The sequence below is a fragment of the Trichechus manatus genome, unplaced genomic scaffold (assembly GCF_000243295.1).
Source record: "Trichechus manatus latirostris isolate Lorelei unplaced genomic scaffold, TriManLat1.0 scaffold00138, whole genome shotgun sequence".
NCBI lineage: Eukaryota > Metazoa > Chordata > Mammalia > Sirenia > Trichechidae > Trichechus > Trichechus manatus.
Window position 1 is genome coordinate 6,305,803 of NW_004444074.1, and position 24,511 is coordinate 6,330,313.

The following is a 24,511-nucleotide window of genomic DNA, read 5'->3' on the forward strand; positions in this document are numbered from 1 at the left end:
GCTCCTGGCGCGGCGCCCGCGTCTTGCCGCCCGCAGCCCCGGCTGGCGCGGCGCTCCGCTCGCTCAACTGACTCTGAGAGAGCGACAGCCAATGCCTAGCTGCATCGAGACGGCGGGCGAGCGGGCGAGCGGGCGTCCGGGGGCAGGGCGAGGGCAGTGGGCTCGCCGGCAGGGAGAAGAGGCGTCGGAGACTTTGAACCCCGGAAAAGTTCGAGGTTTATGCAGGTTCCCCTGGGGCAGCGCTCCCCTCTGCTGAGACAGCGAGACCTGGGGGTAGAGAGAAACGACCTGGAGCTGTCGCGGGCTGGCCAATCCGCTCGCCATCCTGCAACGCTTACGACCAGGAGGCTTGAATCAGCGCCCTGGGCAGGACAGGCTCGGATCGGGGAGCGTTACCCGGCTTTCCCTCTTCTCTCGTCGAAGCCGCATCTCCATGGGGCACCCCGTTCCGGCCGCGCCCCGCTCGCCCCAGTGGCGGTGCGGCTGCCCGGGAAGGCGGCGCTGAGCCGGCTGGTGTAGAGCCCAGGCCCTAGTAGAGAGGAGAGAGCGCACTGGAGCCAAGGAGCGAACTCGGCAAGGGGACAGCAGCTGGCCGCCCGCCTTGGGCATCGGTCCGGGCGGCGCCCAGGATGGTGGCAATCCGCGTCGCCAGTCTCAGCACTGCACGGAAACTTTTCCTTCTCCGGATAGGTTAAAGTTGCCTGGATTTTTCTCTTTCTTTGCGAAAGAAATCATTCCTTTTCACCTGACCTGGGATTTTTTATTCTGGGGCTGCTGCAGGGCGCTTGGAGGATGAAAGCCGCGCTATCCTTGTGGGGTTATTACTGAAACCGAAGAAATTGGGGCTTGCATTGGAAATCTGCACCCTCAAGGGAGTTCGGATTCGAGCTGGGCCGCGAGGCCTGGGGATCCAGCAGTCGGCTCTAGGCAGCCCCCCGGAACGTCCGCGGCCACCAGACCCTGGGACCGCACGTGCGGCTCCCCCCTCACCGCATAGATCCTGCAGGGGGCACCAGACGGGGGAGGTGGAGCTCCTCCCGCCTGGAGCTGCGCCCCCAGCAGCTCCAAAAGGGTAGCCGACAGCGCCTGGGACGCCCCCTCCCCGCGAAGTGTCCCCAAATTGCCCTCTCTGGCCCCCGAAGGCTCAGCAGAGACAACTGGGAGCCACGGCCACCCTGAGTTGGATGTGACCAAGCCCAGTGAGAGGCCAAGTCGTTCTCTACTGTTGTCCCTCGGCCCCCTCCCGCCCCGTCCTCGGCCATGGCCCCAGGGATGTCCGGCAGCGGCGGCGCCGCCCTGCTCTGCCTCTCAGCACTGCTCGCCTACGGTAAGTATCGCGGCTCGGACTCAGGGGTGAAGCTGCGGCGGGTGCTGCTGAAGGAGGCATGCGAGAGGGTGGGGGGGTGGGGAGACTGGAGAAAGGAGAATCCGCTACACTGGTCTCTCAGCCGCCCCTCCCCGCTTGGCGGCTCGGGCTGCAGCCCGAATTACCTCCAGCTCCCAAGCCTCTGGCGGGAGCGGAGGCTGCGAGCCTGGCCCTGGGGACAGAGCCCGGCCCAGGAAAAAGGCAGGGGTTGGGGGGGTGTCGTAGCTCCAGTCCTCTCCGGGTTGGAAAGAGGGGTCCAAGCCCGAGAGTCTGCGGGCGTGTCTGCCCACGGAGATCTATAGGGGTCCGCTAGATCGGGCCAAGTCCGCGCTGCCCCGGGTCCCCACCCCTTGCTCCCCCGCAGCAGGCGAGGCTGGGAGCTGTTGGGATCCTTGGGGACCGCGTCTTCCCTCGACCCTGGCGCGCGGGCCGGTGCGGGGCCGCGCCACCCGCTGCCTGCTGCCTGCTGCCTGCAGCGGTCCTCGCGAAGGGAAGTGGACTGACAGGGGCCCGGGGAGCGGCGGCGGCTCCCCCGCCCGCGGTCCTGTGAGCTGCATCTAAATGGCCGGCTTAGCAAGCCGGGGGCGGGGGTCTGAGCGGCCGGCGCAGACCAGGGCCGCGGGCGGTGCGCGGAGGGAGCGGGCTCGGCGCTCTGCAATCTGTTGCGTCTACTCCCCAGGCTCGCCCCCGGCTCCGCTGTAAAGGGGGTAAGGGAGGGAGAGGGCAGGGTTGGCGCTCTTTGGCAGTGGGACAGTGGGTGTACGAGTGGGGGACAGAGGGTCTCTAAGCAGCCTCCCAGAGTGGGAGCTGGGACCCGACGGGAGGAGGTTGCAGCCGGCCTTCCGCAAGCTGGAGGCGGTCCAACAAGACGAGGGGCGCTAACCGAGGTGGGAGTGGGAGAGCCAGGGTGGGGTGGTGGTGGTGAAGAACGGCCCTCTGTCCCCTCCCAACGTAAAACCACCAGTCCTGGGGCAAGTTTCTCCCAACCAGCGAGGGGGAGGGAGCTTCGATGCCCCACTCCAAGGGATGAGTCTCAGACAAGATACAGAGGGGCTTACAAAGCCTCCTCTGGTCGCTTTAGAAGAGAGGTGAGTGGGATTTGCGCGTTGGTGGAGGACCCTCAATGCGTTGTGCTCAGCCATTGCCCAGATCTACCCAAGCCCTCCATGAGGGCGACAAAGGTCTCCAACCAGCGGCCTCTCTCACCCTGACCAAAGCATGTTCTCAGGGTAGAAATAATAAGAAAAGGCGTTGGCCTTGGAAATTATAGGGTTGCTAGGAGTCGGAATCAACTTGACAGCGGTGGGTTTGGTTTTTTGGTTTTGGTTTGGGGCTAGAAGGGGAGAAGGGAGCAGACTGGCCTGTCTCTGTGGGTGGACTGGTTCTTCCCAGTTGGGGATGAGGCCAGGGGAACTGTTTTCTCTCCCCAGCGCCAGCTAGCCTCAGTTCTTTATCTGAGGAATGGGCAGGGCAGCGTGCCAGTGAGGGGAGTGATAGCGCAGCAGGGAACCAGAAATCCTGGCTCCTTGTGCAAGACTGAGGATGGGAAGGAAGTGGGGAGGTAAGCTGCATGTCTGCTTGCTGGAGCTATAGAGGCTGCCTTGTGACCCAGCCCTGAGAGTAGAGGTGGGGGTACCTGGTCAGGAGGAAGCCGGTTGAAGCTGGGACACTCAGGCCTGGATCTAGGCTGGTTCTTATGTCCACATGCTGCCAGAGTTCCTTTCTTAAAACCCAGCCCTGGCAGACCTCTGGGCAGCTCAGTCACTGTCATTAGGTCCCCATTGCCCACCTTCCTGATCTCTCTGCCTGGTATGAAAAGATCCTTTCCCTTCCTCACCTGCCAGAACCCTCCCTGCTTCCCAGGACCCAGTTCGAGCTTCTTTTTGCATCTTAGCAGTCTGTCTCATTTTCTAGCAAGGTGTCAGTGCTTCTCTGTGCGCTGCTGGTCCTCAAGCAGTTGAGGCACCCAGTGCTCAGCACAGTGCCTGGCACTGGGGCCCCGCATGACATGAGGGAAGCTGTTTGAGACAGTGGGGCATGGGTCCCTTGATGAGTAGACATTCCCCCTCCTGATGATCCAGCTTCCTTTCCAAGCTCCTTCCCTGAGTTCCGAAGTCTCTTCCCCATCCCCTGCCCCAGCCTTCCCTTCCTCAGAGGAGGGTGCTAGCAGATGCTTAAAGCTTCTGGATCCCCCAGATGGAAAAGGCCAGAGTAACGGAAGCCCTGTCAACTCCCCATGTCTCCTAGGCCTTCCTCCTACAGGGCTGCCTGGCGCCTGTCCACCCGACCCTTCCCTCTGTCAAAAAAAGGGCACATGGACTTTGTCTCACTTCAGGCTAACTCTTGGTTGGGGTTTCTAGGCTGTTCGAAGATGCTGGGGGCGGGGGATAGTTGCAGTTTTCTGTGTCTGGCAGGCTACGGAGGCCGCAGGGTTCTGACCACACAGCCAGACTGGGAGCCAAGTAACCTGGGTCTCTGTCTGACTCTGATGCCACTGGACAGGGTGACCCTGGGCCGCCTCCCTTGTGTTCTCATCTTCCAAAAACAGCGTGGTCCCTGCTCCATCTCACTTCTGCCCTTTCTCACTTTCTGCCAGGGCTGCTGGGCAGATGCCATGTGTGAATGGAGGACCACTGCCTTTCAAGCTGGGGGAGTGCCTAGGGCCCCCCTACACTACTCCCAGCCTCAAGGCTTCCCCCAGAGAACATCTGTGAAGGCCATTTTCTTGCATCTGGTCTTTGGGGAGGCTCTCTGCCCCCATTTTTAGCTTGAATAGGAGTTTAAGGGGGCAGGGTGGTGATTAAATCTATTGGAGAGCTGATTATGTCAGCCCCCTACTCAGGAACCTTCAGTGACTTCCACTGCCTACAGGATCAAGGATACACTCTTTGTCCTGCATTCAAGGCTCTTTATAGTCTTGTCCCAATCTTCATCTTCAGTTCCATGCCACTGCCTTCTCTCCACCCTCTGTGCACCTTAAGAGGTCTCAATCTTCTCATTTTTCTGCCTTTGCATCCACCAGCCCCTCCGTCTGGAATACCCTGCCTCCAGAAATCCTTACCTAGCCTTCTACAAAGATCAGTTCAAATATCACCTCCTCCATGGAGTCTTCCTGGATTTCTCCCTGGTTTCTCACCAGCAGCCCTCACCCCCAGTAGAAGTACTTGATCTTCCTTTCTTGGCAATTCATCCGGCCCCTCTGACACTCGTTGCAGGCTGCAGTGTGCGTTTGAAGGGTGTGCAGGTGCGTGTTTACATGAGCACTCCTCTCTGCATCCCCACATACTTGCATTTAGGGCAGGAGCCATGCCTTATCTGTTTATGCCCCACTGTGCAGTGCTTGACGCTTAGTAGCTGCTCAGAAGAAATGAATGGGGTGGGAGGACAACTCTGTAATAGGGGAGCCCCACCCAGTGTCAGTTGAAAGGGGACCTCTGAGGTGTGGAGCAGAAGAGAGGAAGGGGACAGACAGAGACACCAGAAGAGAGCAAGGGGATGGGGCAGAGAGCATGGCTCCTGGATGCACGACGCTGCTATAGCTCTTGAGTGGCACATACAAGATACATCTGTCTTAGGTGACACGTTATAACATAGTCTCAGTGTATGAATGTGGTGTCCCAGGTCTCTCTGTGAACACATGATTTCAAACTCATGTGTCCTCATCTCTCTGCTCCCCAGCTTGGCAAACCTTGAGTTTCTCCTCTGGGTTGTTTTCATTCTTCCCTCCCTGATCATCCAAGCTCTGGGTCCCTTTGGAGAGGGAGAAGGGACACAGCAGGAGGACAGGGTCAGTGCCAGGCCTTGGCAGTCCCCTCACTGCTGGGAGTGAAGAGTGACGCTTGCCTCCCTTCTCCCACACCCATCTTCCTGCTGGCCACACGGACCCGTATGCCACAAACAGCCTTGTTAATGTTTAAGACCAGTAGGTGGGGATGTGTTATAAACTTGGTGGCAGAAAATGAGCTTCATTGGAATCCATCCCGAGGAGGGTCATACTTGGCTGCGGGAGATAAGGCCACTTTGGAATACCAGAGCCAGACCTGGCCATCCTGTAGACCCTCACTGGCAGCCTGTCTGGAATGGACAGACCCCAAGCCTGAGATTGGCAGTGAATGCTGGCGTTGCTACAGAAAGCGAGACCCTGAGGGGCACCAACTCCAATGACTAGGGTATGGTCCACCCACCTGAGGCAGAGCTGTGTGTTTTGGGGGGCAGGTCTCACTTTGTTGCCCCTTACTGAATGATATCCACGGTGAACTGAAAGAAACCACAGAACTACCACATCCCGCCCTTGTATGGAGGAGGATATGGACACACAGGGAGGGGAAAGGACTGGCCAGGGTCACTCTGCAAGTTAGTTCTAGAATCAAGACTAGAAGCAGATCCCTGATGCCCCATCACAAACGGGGTCCCTTGATTAGCAGTCTGCTCCAGGCCCTCACAGGTATTCCACCATCTCTGTGATCCCTGCTCTCTGGGGATTCTTCCAGAGATGCTCTTGGGTCTCAAGCTAGACTCTGGTCCCGAGTGGTCAGGATAAGCACCAGTACTGTTCACAAACCTTACCAAGCACTGCAGAGGGAACATGGAGGGGTTTCACACCTAATCTATCTTCCTTTCCTGAGCTCAAAGCCAAGCTGGGGAGATGAGACAAAACCCCAGATTCTTGAAATTCAAGGCAGTGTGAAATCACCAAGTCCTTGGGATACAGAAGTTGTCATTAGCTGCTCTTGAGTCTCCCCCAACTCATGACAACCCTACACACGACAGAATCGAACCCTTGTGATCCATGGGGTTTTCACTGGCCAATTTTCAGAAGTAGATCATCAGGCCTTCTTCCTAGCTCGTCTTAGTCTGGACACTCTGCTGAAAGCTGTTCAGAGTCACAGCATTACACAGGCCTCCACTGACACTCAGCTAGTGATGAGGTGCGTTGCCTGGGAATCAAACTCAGGGCTCCTACATGGAAGAAGAAAATCCTTCCACCAAAGAGAGTTGAGTTCAAATCTTGGCTTTGTCATCAACTTGCTGAGCTGCCACAGGAAACTCACCTCCCTTCTCTGAGTCTTTTCTTCCTCCTCTGCAAATGAGAAAGGATGATGCTTCCCAAGCCCCTTCCAGCTCTTTTGTTCTGTGGTGGAGAAGCCCCTTCTTACCTCCCTTATCTTTCCCCACTCCACCCCTAGGCCTCCCTCCACAGATGCCTGCAGCGGGGTCTCACAAAGTGGAGACGATTCTTCCTCCCCGTTTCCTCGCCAGGGTCTTCCTTACTCCTTCCTTGCCAGTGCTCAACACAGAATTTTAGTAAGAGATTAATGAACCAGTTGTTTTTTTCCTAAGAAAATAAATGTTTTTTTTTTCTATTTTTTTTCTCTTTTTAAATGAAGAGGGGGGCACGTCCTTGTCACCAGTTGGGCTGGCTGTGCTGTATTCCAGCAGTCTCCAGGGATCGAGCAGTGTATCAGGGACAGCCAACAGTCTGCTAGCCACTGTAGCAATCTCTGCAGGACAAACGGACAACAGGAGGGAGAGAGGCACTGAGACAGGCGAGGCCAGTGTGGCCACAGAGTGGGGACAAGCCGGCCGTCAAGGGGGTCTCAGCAGCCAGAGGCTGAGTCATTATCTCCTCCCTTCTATCTCAGTTGCCCTGGATTTCCAGCTCCCACCTGCCCCCCCAAAACCATCATCCCAGGCCCTGCTGGCTGGTAGACAACCCAGCAGGGCTGAAGTGGGAAATGGAAGCAATTACCTAGATAATTCAGTGCTTGTTGCATGAATGAATGAATGCAAGAATGAATAATTCATTGCAAAAAAAGAAGGAGGGGGTAAAAAAGGTAATTGAAGAAAATCTCGTTTTGCCTATATTATCTAGATAATTTAGATAATTATAATTTGGACAGTTCTGCTTTTTATCAAACTTCCATCCCTCCTGCTGTATTCTCGCCCACACCTTTTTGGCCTGTGAGGATGGGCAGCTGGTTACTCTCTTGAATGACTCTTCCTGTTCAGTTCAAACTGGAAACAGTGGCGTGGCAGGATGTGTGGGTGCTGGCGGGATTTCTCAGCTTGTTTGTTTTCTGGGCCCTCCTCTCGCGATCTGTGGAGCTGGGAGAGTGATGTGTCCAGGCTCACCCGAATAGATGGGGTGACCCTGAGAATGGTCCAGGTCTCAGAGTTAGCTGCAGCTGTGAATCCCGGGACTGAATAACATCAGACCCTACAGAGCAGGCCTCAGGCCTTGAGAGAGAACGGGCAGCCAGGAGCTCCTTGCCCTGGACCCCTCCCCAGGGACACAACCCGAGAGGTGGCCCGCCCTTAAACAGGATGAGCCCCAGTTACATTGAGGGACCACCTCTCTGCTGCTCTGAGGGAGAAGAGGGGAGGAGGAGGAACGACTCCTGGCCTCAGGGAGCTCCCCGTATGACAAGGGAGGTACAGCCCCTGTCCCCCTGCATGGTGAGGGTCTGACCGTAGAGACAAGGTGACCACCTTTGCCTAGAGGTTGTAGGACCCTGGCCTCAGGCCTCCCTGCCCGCTCCCCCACCCCCTCTCCGGGGCGGTTGGGGAGCTTGGCTCGGGGCCAGCAACAAGTGTATTTTTGGCTGCCTTGTACAGATGATGCAGCAGACTTGTCACGGTAGGAGAAAAGTGTCGGTGGGAGCTGGGAGTGCAGGCGCGTGCTCACGTACACACCCACACAGCATGGTCACACACCGCTACGCTTGAGCATTCTAACAGTTCTGTGTGGTTCAAATCCACGGCCCCGCTTAACTCTCATGGCAGCTGCTATGTGAAGGCAGCAACCGTGACCCCATTTTACAGAGGACAAAGTGAAGGCTCTCCTGAAGTCAGGTTTCCTCACCCTGAGTACCATGTCTTTTGCCATTCCTCTCTGTCTTCTGCTTCCAGGGAATCAGCACAGACAAGGACAGACAGACACAGACACATGGGCCCATATACCTCGGTGAGGCCCCACTGACCCCTCCAATCCCATCTTCTTTCTGTCCCTTCAATGAGTCATACTCTTCACCTTCAACACCTTCATACATGCTGTTCCCTCTGACCAGAACACTCATCTACCCCTATCTCCCACTCAGCCTTCACGCCGGAACTTATCCACCACTTCCTCCAGGATGCCTACCCTGATTATCAGATAAACACAGACCCCCTTTTAACACTCCCCCACGCCCTACACCTCATTGAAGATTTGCCCTGTTTTAAATTGTGTGCTGCCTCTCTTCTCTACTGGCCATAAGCTCAAGTGGACAAGGACTGTGAGTGACTCCGCCTTACTGCTGTGTTCCCAGGATCTTTCAGGGTGTCTGGAGTTAAGTAGACAGTTAATGATTTATCAAAAGAATCAATAAATGAAACCTTGTACACACAGACACCCACCCTGTCCCCTTCCCTGTCATTCAACAAGTGTTCATTTAGTGCTTACTAAGGGCCAGGCACTGTTCTGGGCACTTGGACATAATCGGTCAACACACACAAATCTGCACTCATGGAGCCTGCATTCTCAAGGGGGGAGGCAGACAGTGAATAATAAACATTAAATAAGTGAATTGAATTGTGTTGTCTGTTAGAAGGCAACAAGTGCTATGGAACGAAGGAAAAAGTAGGGTGGGGGATTGGGGTTCAGTGTTAGAAAGAATGGTCATTTGCTAAAGTGTCACTGAGGAGACTTGAAGGAGGCGAGGAAGCAAACTAAGCAAATATCCTGATGCTGTTCCAGGCAGAAGGAACAGCATTCTCGGCAGAGGGAACAGCCATGTGAGAGCCATAGGGCAGGAGTGTGTTTGACATGTTCAAGGAACACCAAGAACGCCTTTGGGGTTGGAGCACAGGGAGAGGTGAGGATAGAGGGGAATCTTACAGGGGCTTGTAGGCCATGGTGAGAACATTTACTTATACACTGGGGAGCCAGTGTGTGGAGTGGGGAGTGACATGATCTGACCCACATCAGCAGGCTTGCTAGGGTTCCAGGACCAGAAGGGATGTGACCCTCACCCCAGGTGCTGCAGGGAGAGACCGCCATCTCCTCTCTTTAGCCCACTAGCCCCTGGCTGTGGTCTGCCTTTCCTATGGCTCCACAGCCACCCGTCTGAGGCAGGACCAGGGTGTGCATGGGGCCGACTGTGGCAGGCCCACCCAGGGATCCGGAAGGCTGGTTCCCAGACCAATTGCTGCCAAATTAGCTCTGCAGCCCCAGCCAGATGTCTTCCCTGGGCTTCGGCCTCCTCATCTGTAAAATGGGGCTTTAGTATGAGGTGGCTCCACAGCCTCCGCTTGCTCGAGCACCGCCCCCCACCCGCCACCTCAGTGATAGAAGCTGAGTGCCAGCGGTCGCTATCTCTGCTGGGGAGTTTGGGATGCTAAATGATCTTCAATTGCTTTTGCAGATTCTGATTTTTAAAACGAATTCTCTACTTTTTAAAAAATCAGTTTTGGTGTGGGGGGATTATGCACTTGCTTGGACTGCATTAGCTTGGACTATGTGATTTTACACTACTTTGACTTGGGGAGCTTGACAGCGGGGGGTTTGGAGGCTCTTGGGTTCAGGGAAGGCAAAGCCCAATTTCCCTTGGGTCTCTGAGAACCCTGCAGGGACTCTGGATTACTTGTTGCCTTGACCTCTCTGCCTGTCCCTGCTTTATGTATGAAAGTGCCTTAGATGGGGGCCCTCTCCTGCCACCAGCCCTCTGCCCCTGCGTGAACTCCACAGCCCACACCTCTTAGCCAAGGAGGTGACCTGCCCTGAGTGACCCACTCTCTTGCTCTGTCTTTCCTAGGGTGAAAGACAGGCTTATGGGGCCTTTGTCCAATAGGAAGGAGCTGTTGGATTAGAAATAGGAAAAATTGCTATTTTCTCAGCTGCCAACACAGCAGAGAAATGATCTCAATTTTCTGTGGCTGTTCTCGGCAGGGGAAAAACTGCCAGCCGCCAGCCCTGTGCATGAGAGGTCTGAAATGCAGTGGAAAGGAGGCTGGAGCTGGGGGAGGGGCAGAAGCGCCCCCCATCCCCTCCAAAGTGGGTGTGTGGTCCTCCTGCTCTCAGCTTGCACCAAGGAAGGGGCAGTGATTCTCTGCCAAGCTGCTGTGGTGAGGGGGCCAGAGATAGGAGGGGCTGGCATGGTGGGAACAGCTAGCTGGGTCCCCCACTTGGGCACTGCCGGCTTCCCTGCTTGAGAAGTCCTCCCCCCGACCCAGCCCCAAATGGTCACACACCTGTATCTGAGCAGCTAGAGCACTCACTAAATAGTTGTCTTAAGAGTCACTTCCATTGACTAAGTACCTACTATGTGCCACGCCCTCTGCTGGGCGCCAGCTGTGGACTCCGTTCTATTTCTTCTCGGTCCTGATGCTCATAGGTCTTCTCGTCCACCCTCACCCTTTCCTGCACTCAGCTCTAAAGCCGAACTGCCCAGCTTCATCACTTCCTGTGTACTTTGGGCAAGTTACTTAACCACTCTGTGCCCCAGTTTCCTCATTTGCAAAACAGGCATTATAAAAGTATCCAACTTACAGGGTTGTTACCATGATTAAATGAGTTATTGCGTGTCAGATGTTTAGAACAGTGCCTGACATATATAAGTGTCCAAAATGACAGCTGTCAGTATTCTTGTTACTAATAGTATTAGCATGTGCCAGGCACTGTGTTGAGTGTCTAGTGTGGTGTCATGGGGAGCTGAGCCATGTCTGCACAGATGGTGTTGAAATGCAGAGTCATAGAAGGGATACTGTGTGTTGTGGAGGGAGAAACCTCATAAATGTTAGAGGGATTGAGGGAGGCTTCATGGAGGAGGTGCCACTGCACCTTGACCAGGTTTGAGAATTCTGCTACTGAAGACTGAGAAGTCAGCACCTACTATGTGTCTGAGGTCCCGACAAACACAGAAACCTAGGGCAAAAATGGTCGCTGGCCGACTAGCTGTCAGAGTCCTGCAGGGAGAGAATTGAGGCTCCCTGTGAAGGAATAGCAGGATATATGCGAGACTGAATGCAGGGATGGTCTCTTGACACCTCTCAGAACTTTGACCCTATGTTGCATGGAGCACTGGGGAGCTGTTGAGAGTTTTGGAGTGAGGGAGTGACATGATCAAAATAGGGTTGTAAACAATCACTTGTTCTAGGGACAATTTATAGATGGGAGCAATGCTGAAAGAAGTTATTGCAGCATCTTATCTGGGAATGGGGGTCTTGGGATGGGAACTGACCTCTAAAGGTCATCCGAGGTCCAACCACAATGGCCAAGAGCCCACTTTTAGAGGCAGAGAGAAGGATCTGATTATGAGTGCTGGCTCTGCCACTTACCAGCTGCCCAGTTTGAGGGAAGTCGTTTAGCTCTTCTGCTCCACTTCCGTGAGATCAGATCACAAGCGCAGGGCACGCAGGCTACGGCATAAAGCCTCAGTATTTGGAACTGTCTTTACTATTTTAGCAATAAAGGGTCAGATCAGTCCAGGTGTCACCATCAGCACTGGGACTCCAGAAGGGCCTCAGAAGCTAGTCATGCCAGCGAATGGTGCTGGGTTTTCTAGTCACACAATCATGGGTTCCAATCTGGCCCTGCTGCAGTATAGCTGGGTGACCCAGGAGCCCTTGCTTAACTTGTCTCCCTGACCCTCAGCTTCCCCATCTGTAGAATGGGAGTAATAACATCATCTCTTGGGCCAGGCTGCAGCAAGGTTGAGGTACAGGTAGTGTGTGTGGACGCGCCCAAAACAAAGGCTGTGTTCTTGCTGGTGGGCTGGATAAATGTTGGTTTGTTTCCTTCCTTTCTTGCCTGGAGCCAGACCTCGCTGCTGGGAAGCACGTTTAAGACAGTGCCAAAGACTTCCCGGAGAGCTGTTTTCTGGTGGTTGGGTTGTTTTGTTTTGTTTGGGGTCTTTTTTTTTTTTTTATCGCTTGATGCCTCCTAGCAACACCCTGCTTGTTTTAAAAACAGCAGTGGCCAGCTGCTGGCCCCTCTCCTTCTGTCTCTCCCTTCCTCCTTCCCGTCCTCAGAAAGCAGCCACAGGCATCAGCCTCACTGCCTCACATCCCCAGTCTCTCTTGCTACCTGGGATGGAGGAGGCATTTCTAGTCCAGTGCTGTGGTGCTGGCCCCCACTGCAATGCCGAGGTCGTACCCAGCTGGCGAGGCCACTGCTTCCTGATATTTGCATCCCCTCCACAGCAGCCACAAAGGTGGACACAAAGCTGCCCGCATCCCACCTGGGTGGCAGCCCCAACCTCTCCAGGTTGCCCGCGCCTTTGTCAGAAATCAGATCTAGGGTTATAGATGGTTTCAGACACAGAGCCTGGGCCTCCCTGAAACACCTACTCCAGTCCTGAAGTCTGAAGGCTGGTGAGGATACACATTTTGGAACCAGAAGCTCCTGGTCTTGCCAGGTGACCGTGGGCAAGTCACTCTTCAGTCTCGGTTTCCTCATCTGCAAGCAATGGGATGAATAAGTACCGAGTGCACTGGGTTGTGGGGGCCAGGTAACTGAGATTACACACACTTAGTGTATGGTTGCTGTTACCATTTATTATTATTTCTCTCAATGATAAGGTTCCCAGGAGGTGCAAAGGATTTCCTCTTGGCTGCTAATCTAAAGGTTGGCGGTTTAAACCCATCCAGCGGCACCAAGGAGGAAAGGCCTGGCAATCTGAAGCCAAGAAAACCCTATGGAGCAGTTGTACTTTGTAACACATGGGGTCACCTTGAGTCGGAATCGACTCAACCACACGGGTTTGGCTTTTGGTTGATGTCATTGGCATCAGGTGAGCCCTTAGGAGTCGCCTCAAGCCTGATCCACCCAGAGCACCCCCACCTCACCCACCCGTCCACCCGCCATGTTCTTCCCCCACCTTGAGGGTTTTCTTCTCCACCACTTGGTCTCTTTGAGGTTCCTCAGGCATCGTGATGTCCAGGCCTCCCCTTGCCCCCACAGCCCGGTGTGGGGGGGCACACAGGGGAGGAGACCACCCAGCTGTGTGGAGGCCACCACCGTGTGCCCCAGACAGAGCCCTTCCTCCCAACGGGCTTGAGCGTCCCTGTCTTTGAAATTGGGACTGTTGAGCTCCATTAGTGCTGTGCAGTGGAAACAGAGTGTGAGCCACGGAAGTAATTTACGTTTGTCTCATTACCACATAAGGGAAGTAAAAACAAACAGATGAGATAAATTTTCATAATATATTTTCACCAACATCTAAAGTATTGTCATTTCAACATGTAACGGGCATAAACAACTATTAATGAGATATTTTATATTCTGAGTTGAGTCTTTAAAATTCCGTGTGTTGTATACACTTACAGCAGCACCTCTCGCTTTGGACGAGCCACATTGCAGTCGCTCAATATCCCCATGTGTCACACGGCTGCAATACTGGACACTGTAGGGCTAGGTGACCCCAAAGGTCCCTACCAGATTCTCAGGGCCCTAGGGTCTGTGGCTCCAGGGACTGGCAAGCTGGGCTCACTCTCCCCTCTGCAGTCCTTCCCGGAAATGCCCATCCCCAGCACTTGCATGATTCATGCTGGCCATGGAGACTCATTTTTTGTGGGCGGGGAGGTGAAGGGTAAGCGGGGGCAGGGTGGGGCAGTGGCCCACAGACACCTCCCAGAGGCCACTTTCTGTCCCCTCTACCAGGAGATGCTGTAAACGGTAGGTCAGATCTAGTCACGTCCAGTTCACTGACAGTAAAAGCCAGCGTCCTTCCAGTGGGGACAAGGCCGGCCTGGTCTGCCCCTTTTCCCGACACTGCCTCTCTGACCGCACCTTCTCCTTCGCCCCCTCCACTCCTGCCACACTGGCCTCTTTGCTGTCCTCAACATGCCAGGCACACGGCCACCTCAGGAACTTGGCACTTGCTGCCCCTCTGCCTGTTCTTTTCCCCAAAATAAGCATGACTCACCACCCCACCACCTCCTTCAGGTCTCCAATCCAGGGCATCTTTCCAGAGCGGCCGTTCCTGGCCACTCCCGATTGAAAACAGCCCTGGCCCCACCTTACTTCATGCCCTTGCCCTGCTCTGGTTTCCTTCACCCGACATGTTATATAGATACGTGTTTGCTTGTTCATAGACTTATCCTCCCCCAATGGAATGGAAGCCCTTGAGAGTAGGGACTGCCTCTCTTGGTTCACTGGTGTACCCCTAACACCTAGACCAGTACCTGGCACAGTCAGTATTGGTGGAATGAATGGATAGATCACTGAAATGGCTCCTTCCCATCCTCTCACCCTTTCTACTCAGGGGGCCACTGGGAAGAGAGATCCGGGAGATAACTGGATGACAGGGAGGAGCATTCATTCATTAACATACTCTTCTGCCATATCCTAGCTGTATGGTCTTAGGAAAATTACTTAAACTCTCTGTGCCTAAGTTTCCATCTATAAAATGGGATAGTAAGAGGACCTTCCTCATTAAAAAAAAAACCCATTGCCATCACGTTGACTCCAACTCACAGTGACCCCACGCATGTAAGAGTAGAACTGTTTGTTCCCTGTAGGGTCTTCAGTGGCTTGTTTTTTGGATGTAGATTGCCAGTCCTTTCTTCTGAGGCATCTCAAGGTGGATTTGAACCGCTGACCTTTTGGTTAGCAGCCAATCACTGAACTGTTTTTGCTACCCAGAGACTCCACCTGCCCCATAGGGCTGTTGTAATGAATAAATGAGTTAATGCATATAAAGTGCTTGGAGCAGAGCCTGGCTTGTAGTAAGTACTCAATAAATGGTAGCTATTCAGGGTCTGTTTTTGAGTGCCTGCTCCACACCAAGCACTACGTACAAATACTGGGCACAGAGCAATGGTTGCTGACCGATGGAAGACAAGGATGCAGACAAGTACAGTGCAGGGTAACCATGCCAGGTGGCAGGGTGTGGGGAGAACAGAGACTGGCCTCACCTGGACTTTGGAGAGGGGAGGTGTGTGGCTTCCTGTCATTTTGCAGCAGCCACTAAGGACATTTGTATGAGCTGCTGAGTTGAGCTCCAGTAGAAAACACGTTGTTGCTATCGATGTTGATAGTTGCTGTGAGTTGGCTCTGACTCATGGCGACCTCGTGTATAACAGAAGGAAATGTCACCTGGTCCAGCACCATCTTCATGATCATTGGTATGTTTGAGTCCATTGTTGGGGCTGTTGTGTAAATACATCCCATTGAGGGTGTCCCTCGTTTTCATTGGTCTTCTGTCGTACCAAACGTGATGTCCTTCTCTAGTGATAGGCCTTTCCTGATGACTGTCCAAAGTTAGTGAGTCAGAGTCTCACCATCATCACTTCTTAGGAACATTCTGGTTGGGTTTCTTCTAAGATTGATTTGTTCATTCTTTTGGCCGTCCACGGTATCTTCAGTATTCTTCGCCAACATCACAGTTCAAATGCATCAATTTTTCTTCTGTTTTCCTTTTCGCTATCCATCTTTCACATGTATATGAGGTGACTGAAAACATCATGACTTGGGTCAGATGCACCTTAGTCATCAAAGTGACATCTTTGCTTTTTAACATTTTCCAGAGGTCTTTCGTAGCAGATCTGCTCAGTGAAATACATTATTTGATTTTTTTGGACTGCTGCTTTGATGGATGTTGATTGTTGATCCAAGTAGAATGAAATCCTTGGCAACTTCAGTGGGATGGCCGTTTTGTTCAGAGCCTTGACCATTCAGCTACTGCAGTGTGCTAGAGAGAGTACAGCCTAGGAGTGAAGGGACCTCGGCTCTGCCACCTAGGGGGAGTCACTTCTGTTCCCTAAGCTTCAGGTCCCTTATCTGTAAAGCGGGCTAATAGCAAACAGCACCTACATCTTAGATCAAGAGGAATCAATGAGCTGATATATGTAAACTATGCAGCATATGCCTGGATGCGCCATTGAAAAAACATACTATTATGACCCTCATTATCAAAGTACTTACGAGCCAAAGGGAAGAGAGTCTGGTATGAATCTCCTTACTTGGTGCCCTGCATGCAGCTGGCATTCAGTCAGTGCTTGTTGAACACCACTGAAAAGCTGGCTTGCCTTTAGATAGCTTCTCTGGGCTATGAGCTCTTGAAGGCAGGGCCATGCCTTGTTCCAGTTCCTGGCACAGAGCTGCCGCTCAATAAGGGTAAGATTCTGAAAGCCAAGGAAACTTGGGACAGGGGAGCTCGAAGGAAGCTCCAGGCTCCTCTTGTCCAGGAACCATCTCTGTTTTCAAGACGGGAAGACTAAAGTCCAGAGAGGGAAGCGTCTTAGTTCAGGTCACATGGGGGTCAGGAGTGGCAAAGCCAGGTCAAAGCCCCAGGTGCTTGACTCCCAGGCCCATGGCTTGTTATTGAATCTTCAGGGATTTCCCATGATGGTACTGGGGGGTGGCATGGCCAACAATCTCTGGAGGAGGCTGGCTGGTCGCAGGTGGGGGCACCGTCCCCCCCTGACTTCCCCAGGGGCTGTGTCTGGGAGACGTTCTCCAGCAGGCATGATGTTTACACCGAGTAACCAGATTCCATCTCCAATAATCACATCACAAACAGCATGAAATGTGAACTGTGGGGAAGCCTCTGCTAAATGTGCGACTGGTTTTCTTAGTTTTCCGTCCAGACTCTGCCTTCTTCCTCTCCCCAGGACTTGTACCTCTTCCACACACACAGACACACACACACGCATACACACACACGTGCATGCACACACACACACACACACACACACACACACACACATACACACACGGGTAACTTGCCTTCCCCAGGTATCTGGTTCAGGCCTCTGATCCCAGCCCAGGGAATGCCTGCCCTTGTCCCTGCCTTAGAGGAAAGAGAGATTTCTCCTGCCTGGGGGGAGAGCGGGAAGAAGGGGTATTTGAAGTCTCCATGGTTATGCACCATAACCAAGGAGTGTGGAGCCCTTGACATTTTAAAAATGGCTACCACACACCTTATCACATATATGCCTCACCACACCCTGTAATATTGGTCATCATTATCCCCATTATATGGATGAGGAAACTGAGGTTCAGAGAGGGGAAGTGACTTGCCCAGGTTACGGAGACAGAAAGTGGTGGGGCAGGACTCTGGCTCTGGAGACTCTGATCTCCTCCTGGGACCACCCTTCCTGACACTGTGGTTCTAGGTCCCAAAGCCCCTCCTCTGGCCCACAATGCCATAGAGGAAGTGTCATTCCCATTCAGCTTGGTGCCAGTGCCCTAAACTTCACCCATGCAGCCACCCCAATTACAAAAGGGAAACTGAGACATAGTGTCACAGGCTTGCCCACTGGGACTGACCTCCCTCTGTGTGTGTCTCAGCCTTTTATCCAACACGTCCTCCCCTGTCCCTCCCGTGCTCCAGCCCCCCACTGCCACTCTCGGGTCTCCCAGCCCTGATTTGTCAGCCTAGCGCCCTGCAGCCCCGTCGCCCTCCCCAGACCTTTCAGAATCCAGATTCTCCTTCTCTACAAAGCTGATCTGGAAAAAACCGTCCCTGGGCCCTGCCTTTAAAAGTCTTCATCTTTTCCCTCCTCCCTAAACAGTCCCTAAATGATTTCTGTAAATTGCTCTAAGTAGCTCAAAAAATAATAATAATAATAACTCAGCAACTCGCTGCCTGACCGGAATGTCGATGGCTCTGCTTCCTGGCCGCAGCTCCCAGCTCCTTCCCACCAGCACCCAGACACACAACCCCTCTGTGCCAAACCCAGCAAGGGGGAGTACTGCCTCAGAGACTGAGCCGTGCCTCCTCCTCCCGCAGGGCTGCATCCCCTATCAGACAGGGAGCTCCTCAGGGCAGCTCTGTTCTCCCTTCCTCTTTCTTCCTCCCCCTCCCACCACCAGACTGAGGGCCCTTCCAGGGGAGAGCTGTGCCTCCCTCCTCAGTGTGGGACTCGCCCAGAGAAGGCAGTGCCTCTCTCATCAGACTAAGGGGCTTCCCCAGGAGAAGCTGTACCTGCCCCATCAGATAGGATGCCCCCTGGGCAGGGCTGCAGGGGTCACGCAGAAGCCCCTCTGACTCTAGCTTTCATTGTTCCCCTCGCTTCCTGCACCGCTCCCTGGGTGGCACAAGCAGTTTGCTCTCAGCTTCTAACCTAAAAGTTGACAGATCAGACCTGCCCAGTGGCATCATGGAAGAAAGGCCTGGTGATCTGCTCCATAAAGATTACAGCGAAGAAAACCCTATAGAGCGGCTCTACTCTAACACATGGAGTTGCCATGAATTGGGGCCCACTTGACAGCAACGGGTTTTTATTTATTTATATTTTTTCCCATCACCACAGATTAGAAGTCTAGGTCGTGATTCCTAGACTGGGATCTGTTTCATTGATTCACTGAAGTGGTCATTCATTCATTCATCCATTCATTCTACAAAGCTTCCCTGAACACCTACTGTGTCCTCCTGCAGATGTGGACCTTTGAGGAGCTCATATGACCAGGGCCCCCAGACATAGGCCTGGTTCTGTCGGGGTGGGGCACCCAGCTGAAGGGCGGGCCCTGAGGCAGCATCCTCCATGGCCAAGAACCCAACCTCAGCCCCGGGCCATCATGAAGATTCCCTGGTCTCTTTTAATATGGGCCAGGGAGGGGCCCCTCTGGGGGAGCAGAAGCCTGAGGCCGAGAGCCCCACCACCTCTAGGGAGGCACCTCCTATGTGGCCGTGGCCTGGCCCACCCTGCCATAGACAATCTCTACTCATAGCCTCCTCCTCATTTCCTGCCACAAAGCTTCACCGTGAAGCCCCTGGGGACTGAGATCGGGTGACGTGAGACCTCAGTTCTAGAAACCCAGCCCATAAAATGGTGGTGAGGCCCTGAGCCAGCCCCTTACCCCCTCTGGGCCTCAGTTTCCCTGTCTGAGATGTGTCAGTGATTTTTCTAAACTTTTTTAGCCAGAGAAACCCAATATGTAACACCAAGAAAAGCAGAGCTGCTATGGAAACAGCCCCAGTGTCCATTAACAGGTGAATGGATAAACGAAATGTGGTCTGTCTGTGTGATGGAATATTCTTCAGCCATGGAGAGAAAGGCAGTCCCGATACATGCCACGACATGGACGAACTTTGAAACCATCGCGCTGAGTGGAATAAGCCAGACACAAAAGGACAAATACTATGCAATTCCACTTGTATGAAATATCTAGAATAAGAAGTGCATAAAGACCAAAGTTTATCACTGGTTACCAGGGGATGCAGAGCGTGGGTTTAAGGGGTACTAGTTTTGAGGTGATAAAAAATTTTTTGCAAATGATTAGTGGTGATGGTTGCACAGCATGGCAAATGTGAATAATGCCACCGAATTGTACATTTAAGACTGGTTAAAACAGCAGATTTTTTTTGTAATATACATTTGAACACAATTAAAATAAAAAAAAAAAAAACAGAGATGCTGGTTAAAGGGAGATTATAGGGCCCTCCCCCAAGGGGTCCACTGTCCTCCCTTCCCTTATCACCCATGGCAAGCCATTGAGACACCCCAAGAAGCCCAGATGGCCAGGCTTGGTGCCCTTAATCCCTTCCTAAGGCCCCTTCCACTCTGCCACTGGGGGGATCTGGATGGTGCTGATTGATGGGGGGGCAGTTCCCTCACCTCTGCCCCGACCCCTTGGGACCCCGTCATATTCCTAGCTGGGAGGAAGCCCATGAGAATTGGCTCTTGCCTGGGAACCCAGCAGCCCCTCAAGCCCTTGAATGAGCCCAGTCTCCAGATTAGAGGTGCAGACCTGAAAGGCTCAGAGACAGCAGGTGGGCCCCCCCCCAGGCAGCCCTGCTTGCCCCTCCACAGACAGCAGGATTGTTCTGGTTGAGATAAAGCCTGCTTGTCATCCTCCCTGCCTCCCTTTGATGTTCAGAAGGAGGAAGGAGGAGAACAATCACGGCCCTCCGCTTCCTCTCCCATTTAACTGGAACCCAGTTAAGTGAATAATTGCTACAAATGTGAAATTACCTTCCACCAACTTGGGGATGTGAGCCTACACTTGGCAGGAGCCTGCAGAACCCGGAGCCTGCGGGACCCAGGCTGGGGTCTGGCCCTGGCCCTGCAGGTTAGCACTTCCACGGGGTGGGGAAGAGCTGACCTACGGAACTCCTGACGCCCTGGCTAGAGGAGGTGCTGGGCCGTTCGGTCCTTCCCCCTGCTGCAGACCCTGGCTGCCCCTCAGGAGCATGGCTTCTGGACTCCAGCCTCAGATATTCAGAGTCAGCAAAGCTTCACTGATCTCAGATGTGGGCTCACCATCCAGAGCCCACAGACACTTGTGCACCGGAGTCGAGAGTCTAGATGGATGAAATGAGTGGCAGAGTCGAGGTGTGGGCGTGGGTGCCAAGGAGAGACAGAGAGAGAGCACCGCGTCCCAGCTGGAACATTGCAACCCTTGGGCACAAATGTTGAGATGGGGTGGGAGTGGGGTCCTGGGGCTGCCCAAAGGAGGTCTCTGCAGAAGAAACAGAGATGAGGGTTTATCTGTACCAAAAGGGTATATGGAGAATCAGAGCGTGGAAAATGAATTACTCACTCTAGGAAGCATTCTAGAAACCTGCATAAGGATGACCACTCCATGGGGTGCTGGCTAATGTCTGTCAGCCACCCGGTGTCCAGAGGTGAGTGGTCAGATGCCCCGGCATAGATGGTGTCTGTTCCCACCGTCGGGGCAGCTTCATCTGATGGTGGCCTCTGGTTCGGGGTTTTAGGGTATCAGAGCCCCATTGGTGACACCCGCAAAGTGAATGACCGTGGCTGCATGTCCAGTGTGCAGTGGGAGGACGGGGGCAGCAGGTATGAGTTAGTAGTCAGTGGATTCAGAGGTCGGGAAAGGGAAAAGCTTTGTGAGAAACAGGACAACTCAGGCAGGCAGGAGTTCTCTTTCAATCTTGGTTGCACATTGGAGAATTAAAAAAAAATGCTAGTGCCTGAGCCCCAGCCCTAGAGATTCTGAGTTTATAATTCTGGGGTACAGCTGAGATCGAGACCCACTGCTCGAGCAAAGCTTCCCAGATGGGGTGGGGGTAGGGGTGAGGATGATAGGGGGAGTCAAGCAGAATCACCTTCTCAGGACCCACTCCAGACCAACAGAATTAGGATGGCTGGGGAGGGGCCTGGGAACCTGTCTTTCATAAGGCTTCCCAGAGTTGGGAACCACCAATGCTGAGAGGCCTGGTAGGGAGGAGACAGCCCTAGGAAGGAAGAGAAGTGTAGAAAATGTGCTAGAGCCAGACCTGTCCTATTTTTAAATGATTTTGCAAGGCAATGTTTTTTTCATTTTCTATCTCCTTCTCTTCTCTCTCTCACTTTGCCCCTGTTCCAGGACCCAGAACTCAAGATAACACTCTTAGAACCACAGTTTAGTCTCAATATACACATCATAGTAGATGCGCAACAAATATTTTATTGAGTGAATTATGGATAAAATTTGTTTGGTGGGCTAGCCTGGGAACCTAACTGCTATTGATACATTGTTTTTATAAGGAAATGCTACTACTTGTGGTTGGTTCGTTTGCCATATTGTGATGGCTGTGTGTTGCTATGATGCTGGAAGCTATGCCACTGGTATTTCAAATAGCAGTGGGGTCATCCATGGCGGGCAGATTTCAGTGGAGCTTCCAGACTAAGACAGACGAGGAAGAAAGGCCTGGAGAGCCACGTCTGAAAATTAGCCAGTGAGAACCCTATGGATCACAACAGAATATTGTATGATGTAGTACTGGAAGATGAGCCCCCTAGGTTGGAAGGCACTCCAAATGTACAGTCACCACAAAAATGGACTTGAGTATACCAACAATTGTGAAGATGGCACAGGACCAGGCAATGTTTTGTTCTGCTGTCCATGGGACCTCCATAAGTCGGACCCGACTTGACAGCAACTAACAAGAACATAGGGAAATGTGTTGAAATGTGTTTATAAGTTCTAATAGCAAATTCCCGGTGAATTTTTGATAAGCAACCCCTTTGTAAGTTGGAGTGTGTATATGTGTGTGTGTTTGTGAGAGAGAGAGAGAGAAAATGAACCTAGAAAAGACTCTCGCTTGGGGGTCCAGACTGAGGTGGAATCTTGGCACCTGAGGAGAGCCCAGTGGAGCATTTATGGAGGTGGCAAAATAAAATACAGTCAGAAGGAGGAGGCCCTTGAGTGGTGGCTGAGAAGAGAAGCCACAGGAAGAGGCAAAAAAGGCTGCCACCTCTGGGGCAGGCCGAGCCCTGGGCCAGGAGTGTGGTGCGGGCAGAGCTGGGGCCCAGGATGGAGCTGTGAGGTATGCAGAGTGTCAGGGACTTTGCAGGCGGTGTGCTAGGGCAGCCACGGTAGGTCAGAGCTTCCATGCCGGGAAAAGACAGATGCAGCTGGAGAAGGGGAACTGTTGGGGGGTAGAGAGGGGCCTGAGGTCTTGGGGAGACCACTTGACCAGGTGCTCCTAGGCCCAGGGCCCTGCCCCAGGCCCGGCATGCAGTGGCTGTGCAATCTGTGTTTGCTGTGGGAAGAAGGGACCAGCCCACCAGGGAGCAGACAGATGGGGAGGGGAAGAATGACCCCGCTGCCTGCCTGCCCTGTGGAACTTTGGCAGGAGCAGCCTCAGGATTGCTGGTGGCGGGGGGATGTCCAGAGACACCAGGAGGGATCTGGTTTGCATCCCTCTGAAAGTGTTCAGGGGACCCGCTATGGCCCTCGCCTAGGCATTGGTGAGGAAGTGGTTGGAAGCCGAAAGAGGCCGGAGGGGGATCCAGAGGCCTGGGTGGTGCAACCTGGGGCAGAGCCGACCCTTCCCTGAGCCTCTGTAAAGCACAGGAGCTGGCGGTGTCTGTATGGAGGTATTATGATCAGCCTGCCAGCCTCTGTCCCCCCATGGTCCTCCCTGTCTGAGGGGAAGTCACTGAACTCAGAATGAGGGGTTTGTGGGAGACCGCCCAGTGCCTAGGACTGCCCCGGCAGTGAAGCCAGGCTGTCAGCGCTGCAAGAAGCTCTGGTCTCTGGCCGCAGGCTATCCTTGTCCCAAAATCCCAGCCCTAGTTCCTGCTCAGGAAGGAGGACTCCAGAGAGCTGGCCATTCACAGGGAACATGACCCTGATGGCCTTGGGGAGGAGGGGCCTGTCCCTGACCACGCAGGCTGACAGTGATTAAATGCACCAGCAGCTGGGCCACCAGGGCCCTCCCTGCTGCTAATTTGGGTCAATTAAGCTGATTTGTCTTTGTCAACTTGAGGTCCCTTCTCTGTAATGGCTCCAGCCCCTCTGGGACCACCGAGGGAAGGAAGGAGAAGTCCTCTGCTACATGGCTGCCTCTCTCCCACCCCCACCCCAAAGCCAGGCCCAGGGCCCTTTCTGAACCACGTGACCTTCCCATTGTACAGCCCGAGACATCCACAGCTGTCACCCCTGCAGCTGCCCTGTGACATAGGTCAGGCAGTGTTAATCCCCATGCCACAGATGAGCAACGAGGGGTCTTCTGGAGAGGAGATGTCTCCAAGCTCACAGCAGAGAAGGGACCTGAAGCTGGCATTTGGACTCCTAGTCCCATGCTCCTCTCTCTGTACTATTGGCCTCTATAGTTCTGGTAAGTCAGTTGGTCTGTGGCCTGGCCCCAGTGGGGTTCTGCTGCCGTGGCCCCTAAGGGGTTCCAAGGAACCAAGTTTGGAAACCATTTCCCCACCCCATCAGACTCCATCTTCCACAAAATCTAGGGTCTCCAGAAAGAAGCCAGCTGCCTCTGCTTGGCCTCCCAGCCAAAGAGAGGCCAGCAGTCTTCTAGAAGGGACAGGAGAGATGCCTTGAGGCTGAGCCCTGGAAGACATGGTCCTGTCTGTGTGTGCCCTAGAGCAGGGGTGGGAGACTGTCCCCAGGCCTGGCCCAGCCATGAAAGGGTTTGGGACAGCAGCATTCTGGTGAGCACTGACTCCTAGACTGACACACAGCTCTGTCCACCCTGTTCACCCTCTGGGCCTCAGTTTACCCACCTCTAGCATTACAGGGACTGAAGAGGAAGGTTGGGCTAGGACCCTCATGGCTCTCCCATTGGATAAGGTAGTGGGTGGAGGGGGGCGCTTTCCCCCTTCCATGCCTAGGAAATCCACACTCCCTCCCACCTCTGTTCTGAGCAGGTGAGGACAGGTGCTGCATTTTGTCACATTGGGAGACTGGCAGGGATGAGGACCATCCAGAGCTTCTTGGTCTCCTGGACGGAGCCTGCAACTCTGATTTCTTCCTCA

The 24,511-nt window shown here is 53.6% G+C and overlaps 1 protein-coding gene across 2 annotated transcripts in view; it reads left to right on the forward strand.

Moving 5' to 3' along the window:
• The first annotated feature begins 932 nt into the window (after positions 1–932).
• The window catches only part of TMEM132E (transmembrane protein 132E), a 62,889-nt gene continuing 39,310 nt past the window's right edge, over positions 933–24,511 (forward strand). For both annotated transcript variants that reach the window (XM_012558135.1, XM_004385415.1), the window contains exon 1: positions 933–1,327. In XM_012558135.1, the coding sequence (XP_012413589.1) occupies positions 1,261–1,327 (67 nt within the window). In that variant the 5' untranslated portion in view covers positions 933–1,260. The remainder of the gene's footprint in view (positions 1,328–24,511) is intronic.